The 9,048-nt window shown below is 56.8% G+C and overlaps 1 protein-coding gene across 1 annotated transcript in view; it reads right to left on the minus strand.

The window, feature by feature from the left end:
• C2CD6 (C2 calcium dependent domain containing 6) overlaps positions 1 to 3,804 on the minus strand; it is a gene marked incomplete at both ends in the record, with an annotated part of 71,705 nt that extends 67,901 nt beyond the window's left edge. Inside the window, one exon of the mRNA XM_079783092.1 lies at positions 3,658 to 3,804. Coding sequence (XP_079639218.1) covers positions 3,658 to 3,804 — 147 coding nt within the window. The remainder of the gene's footprint in view (positions 1 to 3,657) is intronic.
• Between the last annotated feature and the right edge of the window lie 5,244 nt (positions 3,805 to 9,048).

Below are 9,048 nucleotides of genomic sequence, written 5' to 3' on the forward strand. Positions count from 1 at the left end.
ATGAACTGCAAACCTACTTTCGTCCCACCCTGTGTGTGTATATATAGTTATATATAACTATATATAATTTAATTTGTAGTTTAAAGTAATTGAATGACAATTACTGTATTGTCAGAAAAATATCAAACTGGGTACATTATATATGTGTTTAACGTGGAACCTCATGCTTTCTAATGTTTTGATAACCTTATTATGGAAGTCTACTTTGAAACTTCTTTTGTTTTTTGAATGCGCATCTTATAAAATTCAAAATAACAGGAAAAAATTCCTTTAAAATACAGATGTTCAATTTATCCTTAACTGGAAAAAAAATCCTACCTCCCCCCTCATCTTACAACCTTTTTACTTTTCCTTCCTCATCTGAGCAAAGCTCTCTTCAATGACAGCACAATTATTTGCCAGTATTCTATTAGAACCTTGAACAAAAGTTCTAGAAATCAGTTTTATAAAGCCTTCTGACACCACCTAGAATTTCTCCTGAACCTGCAGAGAATTTTGATTTCAATTCATTCTATTATGCCTATCATCTCTGTCACTTCTGGCCACACCCTGAATAGAAGTCCCTCCCATTTCTATTTAAAAAGTCTCATTCACTCCCATTGTTCTGCACTTCTTTCCCAATGACCTTCTTGACCCACTCTCCTCCATTCCACCGTTTTGTTTGAAAACCACTAGCCTACATGCTTACCCTTCCATAGGATATTCCTACTTCCTAATGGAAACCTCACTATCCTTATATTAAGTATTATTTACAACCATATGCCTGGCATTGTGCTAACTCCAGGTTGAAGTGTTCCTGCCCTCACGAAGTTCAGTCTGGTGTTGAAGACAGACAGATGGAAAAACAATTTCAGCTTCATTATAGGAAAATCAACTGCTGAGAAGGGAGGTTTGTCTTTACTCTTTCTTTGCCAACTCAGATCTTCTTCATGGAAAAAAGAGTAACTTGTTTGATTGGTCAGATCTTGCTATGCATTGTGCAAGCCATAGGTACATGGAAGATTTGTTTGAATCCTCTTTTCCCCAGCCCAAGCTCAAGAGCAATGGCTTCTTTTCACCCTCTGTGGTTTTCTGTCCTCATGAAATAAAACACTCACAGCAAGACCCAGGGATTACCCCCTAGGGTAGCAAGAGAAAATATTAGAACTTTGCAGTTTTCTTTAACAAACAAGAAAGTACCCTTATACAGCTGACTCTAAGCAGCATACAAATATTCTGCGGAAAAGTGTGTTTCATGCTCAGAAGGGTTCAGATGAATGCCCTCATGCTTTCAGGGTGTTGTGTTTGCTAGTTAAGTGGATTGGCCATGTACATGACTTTAAGGAGTAGATTATTTAGTCTGCTTTACAAATAGATGAAATCCGACCTTTAACAATCCAATTAAAAAATGTCATGGCAAAGCATTTTTAAAAGTTGGCAAACATAAAGTTATATCATGTTAACAGGTGTGAGCTGATACTTCATTGTAGTGTTTTTTGTTTTTTTAATTCTCAAGAAGTGTCTGTTCCCATTTTTTAATTGGATTGTTTGTTTGTTTGGTGGTGAGTTGTATGAGTTCTTTATATATTTTGGATATTAACCCCTTGTCGAAACTGCTGTTTGCAAATATTGGTTGGTTGCCTTTTTGTTTTGTTGGTTTCTTGTGCTGTGCAGAAGCTTTTTAGTTTGATATAGTCCAATCATTTATTTTTGCCTTTACCTCCATTGGCTTTGGGATCAAATTCATAAAATCTTCTCTAACACCAAGGTCCATAAGTTTAGTACCTATGTTTTCTTCTATGTAATTTATTCTTTCAGATCTTATATTTAAGTCTTTGATCCATTTTGGATTAATTTTTGTACATGAGGGCAAACAGTAGTCTAGTTTCATTCTTTTGCATGTGGTTTTCCAGTTTTCCAAGCACCGTTTATTGAAGAGGATTTCTTTCCTCCATTGTATGTTTTCAGCTCCTTTGTCAAAAATTATTTGCTTATATACATGTCATTGAGATTTTGATGGGGATTGCATTAAGTCTATATATTACTTTGGGTAATATAGACATTTAACTATTTTGATTCTTCCAATCCATGAACATGGAATATCTTTCCATTTCATTGTGTCTTTTCAATCTCTTTTAATACTGCTTTGTAGTTTCCAGAATATAGGTCCTTCATATCCTTGGCTAAGTTTATTCCTAGGTATTTTATTTTTGCTGTAATTGCAAAAGGAATATTTTTCCATTTCTTTTTCTGAAATTTCACTGTTACTATTGAAATGCAGATTTTTGTACATTGATTTTGTATTCTGCAACTTTACTATATTTGTTTATTGTTTCTAATAGTTGGTTGGTGGAGTCTTTAGGGTTTTCTATATAAAGGATCATGTCATCTATAAAAAGTGACACTTTTACTTCCTTCATTCCCAATTCAACAAGACAAGTAATAACAAGAGTTGGAGAGGGTAAGATTCCAGTACTAAGCCCCATTCAGAATGCCTACGAACTAGCCCAGAAACACAGGGCAAATAAGTGGGGTGGGGAGAGGTTATTCAGGAAGGAGATGATGATATTTCAAGAAGCAAAAAAAAAATAAAATAAGAACTAGAGGGAGAGGATCCTAGATAGAATAAACAAGTGTAAAAGCATAAAGAAGCAAGGCACACTTTATATTACATATTGTTATATGGATGTAATATACAGAAATTGACAAAGAGAGTGGTGGAATAGAATAGGAAGTCCGGGGTGGGGGGGGGGGGGGGAGCCAAATACTAGTACATATGGTGACAGAGTCTAAAGGTGACATCTCCAGTCCTAAGGGCAAATATGTGTTGTTGTTTTTCTTAAATAAATGATGTTAGGACACTTCTTTGGAAAAAGGAAAGGACCTCGGGAATCGAAAACAAGGGTAACTAAAGTTTCTGGAGTCTAGCCCTTTAACCACATACATGAAATCCCAAGGAGGAGGAGGACAACGGCTAACCCTTACTGACTCCACGTTGTGTCTGCCCTGTGAAGCCTTTTATATCCTTACCTCCTGTGGCTGTTCCGAGCCAGGCCGTCCTCAGGGCAGTCCGTTACCAGGTAATAAAGCGCGGCTCGGACAGGTGACGTAATTGCCAGGACCCCACAAGTAAGCTCTCAGGTAGGACCACCTTCCCATTAGGCCCGCTCTCCCTCCCTCCCGGCTGCATGCCCTGCCCCCTTGCCTTCCCTGCCCTCTGGGTGGTCGGGTAGGGGCAGGCTCCCCGGGGGGGCGGGGGGGGGTGTTGACGGGGGGGGGGGGGTGCAGGGGGTGGGGGGGGGAGGAGAGGCACTCACGTTGGGCCGCCGGTGCCCAGGGCCCGCTCGGCCTGGTCCTCGGAGAGATTAATGGTCTTGCCTTACTCCTGGGAGGGACGGCCCGGGGAAAACGCCGACCCTCTGATGGGCGAGTGTCCAGGGAGCTTGGGGGGCTCCTCGGAAGTGCGGGGGCTCTGAACAGGGGGTGGGCCCGCCCGCGTGGGTGTCGGCTGCGGCTGCGTTGGAAACCTCAGGCATCTGTTGGGGAAATCCATCCGTCCATCCTCCCAGGGCGGGTCTGTGCCTAACCGACTGCCTGCGACTGCGCAGGCGCAGCCCGCCCCGCCTTTCCCGCGCTTTCCGCCCCGCCCTCCCACCTCGCACGCACAGGCCCACGCACAGGGACGCGCACGCGCACACGCGTACAACACTGCGCGACCGACCGCACGTTTAGGCCGGCTCCTGTCCGGGCCGGCTTTGGGGGCGAGCAGCCGTGCGAGCCTGGAGGGGCAGGCCGTGCCCGGCGCCCTGAGGAGGAGTCCGCCATGCGGCTGGGCAGCAGCTCCTCGGCACGTGATCGGGGTCCGACCCCTGAGTGCGTCCTGTCTGCCCTTAACCTACCGAAGCCCTCCTCCTGCGCCGGCCCTTCCCGGAGACACAGTGTCCATCTCCTCCTGCGCCGGCCCTTCCCGGAGACACAGTGTCCATCTCCTCCCTGCGCCGGTCCTTCCCGGAGACACAGTGTCCATCTCCTCCTGCGCCGGTCCTTCCCGGAGACACAGTGTCCACCTCCTCCCTGCGCCGGTCCTTCCCGGAGACACAGTGTCCACCTCCTCCTGCGCCGGCCCTTCCCGGAGACACAGTGTCCACCTCCTCCTGCGCCGGTCCTTCCCGGAGACACAGTGTCCATCTCCTCCTGCGCCGGTCCTTCCCGGAGACACAGTGTCCATCTCCTCCCTGCCCGGTCCTTCCCGGAGACACAGTGTCCATCTCCTCCTGCGCCGGTCCTTCCCGGAGACACAGTGTCCACCTCCTCCTGCGCCGGTCCTTCCCGGAGACACAGTGTCCACCCTCCTCCTGCGCCGGTCCTTCCCGGAGACACAGTGTCCACCTCCTCCTGCGCCGGTCCTTCCCGGAGACACAGTGTCCATCTCCTCCCTGACGCTGGTCCTTCCCGGAGACACAGTGTCCATCTCCTCCTCCCTGCCCGGTCCTTCCCGGAGACACAGTGTCCACCTCCTCCCTGACGCTGGTCCTTCCCGGAGACACAGTGTCCATCTCCTCCTCCCTGCGCCGGTCCTTCCCGGAGACACAGTGTCCACCTCCTCCTGCGCCGGTCCTTCCCGGAGACACAGTGTCCATCTCCTCCTCCCTGCCCGGTCCTTCCCGGAGACACAGTGTCCATCTCCTCCTCCCTGCCCGGTCCTTCCCGGAGACACAGTGTCCACCTCCTCCTCCCTGCCCGGTCCTTCCCGGAGACACAGTGTCCATCTCCTCCTCCCTGCCCGGTCCTTCCCGGAGACACAGTGTCCATCTCCTCCTCCCTGCGCCGGTCCTTCCCGGAGACACAGTGTCCACCTCCTCCTGCGCCGGCCCTTCCCGGAGACACAGTGTCCACCCTCCTCCCTGCGCCGGTCCTTCCTGGAGACACAGTGTCCACCCTCCTCCTGCGCCGGTCCTTCCCGGAGACACAGTGTCCACCTCCTCCTGCGCCGGCCCTTCCCGGAGACACAGTGTCCATCTCCTCCTGCGCCGGTCCTTCCTGGAGACACAGTGTCCACCTCCTCCCTGCGCCGGTCCTTCCTGGAGACACAGTGTCCACCTCCTCCTGCGCCGGTCCTTCCTGGAGACACAGTGTCCACCTCCTCCCTGTGCCGGTCCTTCCCGGAGACACAGTGTCCATCTCCTCCTGCGCCGGTCCTTCCCGGAGACACAGTGTCCATCTCCTCCCTGCCCGGTCCTTCCCGGAGACACAGTGTCCATCTCCTCCTGCGCCGGTCCTTCCCGGAGACACAGTGTCCACCTCCTCCTGCGCCGGTCCTTCCCGGAGACACAGTGTCCATCTCCTCCTGCGCCGGTCCTTCCCGGAGACACAGTGTCCATCCTCCTCCTGCGCCGGTCCTTCCCGGAGACACAGTGTCCATCTCCTCCTCCCTGCGCCGGTCCTTCCCGGAGACACAGTGTCCATCTCCTCCTGCGCCGGTCCTTCCCGGAGACACAGTGTCCATCTCCTCCTGCGCCGGCCCTTCCCGGAGACACAGTGTCCACCTCCTCCTGCGCCGGTCCTTCCTGGAGACACAGTGTCCACCTCCTCCCTGCGCCGGTCCTTCCCGGAGACACAGTGTCCACCTCCTCCTGCGCCGGTCCTTCCCGGAGACACAGTGTCCACCTCCTCCTGCGCCGGTCCTTCCCGGAGACACAGTGTCCATCTCCTCCCTGACGCCGGTCCTTCCCGGAGACACAGGGTCCATCTCCTCCCTGCGCCGGTCCTTCCCGGAGACACAGTGTCCACCTCCTCCCTGCCCGGTCCTTCCCGGAGACACAGTGTCCATCTCCTCCTGCGCCGGTCCTTCCCGGAGACACAGTGTCCACCCTCCTCCCTGCGCCGGGCCTTCCCGGAGACACAGTGTCCATCTCCTCCTGCGCCGGTCCTTCCCGGAGACACAGTGTCCACCTCCTCCTGCGCCGGCCCTTCCCGGAGACACAGTGTCCACCTCCTCCTGCGCCGGCCCTTCCTGGAGACACAGTGTCCATCTCCTCCCTGCCCGGTCCTTCCCGGAGACACAGTGTCCACCTCCTCCCTGCCCGGTCCTTCCCGGAGACACAGTGTCCATCTCCTCCCTGCCCGGTCCTTCCCGGAGACACAGGGTCCATCTCCTCCCTGCCCGGTCCTTCCCGGAGACACAGTGTCCACCTCCTCCCTGCCCGGTCCTTCCCGGAGACACAGTGTCCACCTCCTCCCTGCGCCGGTCCTTCCCGGAGACACAGTGTCCACCTCCTCCCTGCCCGGTCCTTCCCGGAGACACAGTGTCCATCTCCTCCTGCGCCGGTCCTTCCCGGAGACACAGTGTCCACCCTCCTCCCTGCGCCGGGCCTTCCCGGAGACACAGTGTCCATCTCCTCCTGCGCCGGTCCTTCCCGGAGACACAGTGTCCACCTCCTCCTGCGCCGGCCCTTCCCGGAGACACAGTGTCCACCTCCTCCTGCGCCGGCCCTTCCTGGAGACACAGTGTCCATCTCCTCCTGCGCCGGTCCTTCCTGGAGACACAGTGTCCACCTCCTCCCTGCGCCGGCCCTTCCCGGAGACACAGTGTCCACCTCCTCCTGCGCCGGCCCTTCCCGGAGACACAGTGTCCACCTCCTCCCTGCCCGGTCCTTCCCGGAGACACAGTGTCCACCTCCTCCCTGCGCCGGCCCTTCCCGGAGACACAGTGTCCATCTCCTCCTGCGCCGGTCCTTCCCGGAGACACAGTGTCCATCTCCTCCCTGCCCGGTCCTTCCCGGAGACACAGTGTCCATCTCCTCCTGCGCCGGTCCTTCCCGGAGACACAGTGTCCATCTCCTCCTGCGCCGGCTCTTCCCGGAGACACAGTGTCCACCCTCCTCCCTGCCCGGTCCTTCCCGGAGACACAGTGTCCACCTCCTCCTGCGCCGGCCCTTCCCGGAGACACAGTGTCCACCTCCTCCTGCGCCGGTCCTTCCCGGAGACACAGTGTCCACCTCCTCCTGCGCCGGCCCTTCCCGGAGACACAGTGTCCACCTCCTCCTGCGCCGGCCCTTCCTGGAGACACAGTGTCCATCTCCTCCCTGCCCGGTCCTTCCCGGAGACACAGTGTCCACCTCCTCCCTGCCCGGTCCTTCCCGGAGACACAGTGTCCATCTCCTCCCTGCCCGGTCCTTCCCGGAGACACAGGGTCCATCTCCTCCCTGCCCGGTCCTTCCCGGAGACACAGTGTCCACCTCCTCCCTGCCCGGTCCTTCCCGGAGACACAGTGTCCACCTCCTCCCTGCGCCGGTCCTTCCCGGAGACACAGTGTCCACCTCCTCCCTGCCCGGTCCTTCCCGGAGACACAGTGTCCATCTCCTCCTGCGCCGGTCCTTCCCGGAGACACAGTGTCCACCCTCCTCCCTGCGCCGGGCCTTCCCGGAGACACAGTGTCCATCTCCTCCTGCGCCGGTCCTTCCCGGAGACACAGTGTCCACCTCCTCCTGCGCCGGCCCTTCCCGGAGACACAGTGTCCACCTCCTCCTGCGCCGGCCCTTCCTGGAGACACAGTGTCCATCTCCTCCTGCGCCGGTCCTTCCTGGAGACACAGTGTCCACCTCCTCCCTGCGCCGGCCCTTCCCGGAGACACAGTGTCCACCTCCTCCTGCGCCGGCCCTTCCCGGAGACACAGTGTCCACCTCCTCCCTGCCCGGTCCTTCCCGGAGACACAGTGTCCACCTCCTCCCTGCGCCGGCCCTTCCCGGAGACACAGTGTCCATCTCCTCCTGCGCCGGTCCTTCCCGGAGACACAGTGTCCATCTCCTCCTGCGCCGGGCCTTCCCGGAGACACAGTGTCCATCTCCTCCTGCGCCGGTCCTTCCCGGAGACACAGTGTCCATCTCCTCCTGCGCCGGTCCTTCCCGGAGACACAGTGTCCATCTCCTCCTGCGCCGGTCCTTCCCGGAGACACAGTGTCCATCTCCTCCCTGCCCGGTCCTTCCCGGAGACACAGTGTCCACCTCCTCCCTGCGCCGGTCCTTCCCGGAGACACAGTGTCCACCTCCTCCTGCGCCGGTCCTTCCCGGAGACACAGTGTCCACCTCCTCCCTGTGCCGGCCCTTCCTGGAGACACAGTGTCCATCTCCTCCTGCGCCGGTCCTTCCTGGAGACACAGTGTCCACCCTCCTCCTGCGCCGGCCCTTCCCGGAGACACAGTGTCCACCTCCTCCCTGCGCCGGTCCTTCCCGGAGACACAGTGTCCACCTCCTCCTGCGCCGGTCCTTCCCGGAGACACAGTGTCCACCTCCTCCTGCGCCGGTCCTTCCCGGAGACACAGTGTCCATCTCCTCCTCCCTGCGCCGGTCCTTCCCGGAGACACAGTGTCCACCTCCTCCCTGACGCCGGTCCTTCCCGGAGACACAGGGTCCATCTCCTCCCTGCGCCGGTCCTTCCCGGAGACACAGTGTCCACCTCCTCCCTGCCCGGTCCTTCCCGGAGACACAGTGTCCACCCTCCTCCCTGCGCCGGGCCTTCCCGGAGACACAGTGTCCATCTCCTCCTGCGCCGGTCCTTCCCGGAGACACAGTGTCCATCTCCTCCTGCGCCGGTCCTTCCCGGAGACACAGTGTCCACCTCCTCCTGCGCCAGTCCTTCCCGGAGACACAGTGTCCACCCTCCTCCCTGCGCCGGTCCTTCCCGGAGACACAGTGTCCATCTCCTCCTGCGCCGGTCCTTCCCGGAGACACAGGGTCCACCTCCTCCTGCGCCGGTCCTTCCCGGAGACACAGGGTCCACCTCCTCCTGCGCCGGTCCTTCCCGGAGACACAGTGTCCACCTCCTCCTGCGCCGGTCCTTCCCGGAGACACAGTGTCCATCTCCTCCCTGCCCGGTCCTTCCCGGAGACACAGGGTCCACCTCCTCCTGCGCCGGTCCTTCCCGGAGACACAGTGTCCACCTCCTCCTGCGCCGGTCCTTCCCGGAGACACAGTGTCCATCTCCTCCTGCGCCGGTCCTTCCCGGAGACACAGTGTCCATCTCCTCCCTGACGCCGGTCCTTCCCGGAGACACAGGGTCCATCTCCTCCCT

Source organism: Cnephaeus nilssonii (assembly GCF_951640355.1).
Source record: "Cnephaeus nilssonii genome assembly, chromosome: 10".
NCBI classification, from domain to species: Eukaryota; Metazoa; Chordata; class Mammalia; order Chiroptera; family Vespertilionidae; genus Cnephaeus; species Cnephaeus nilssonii.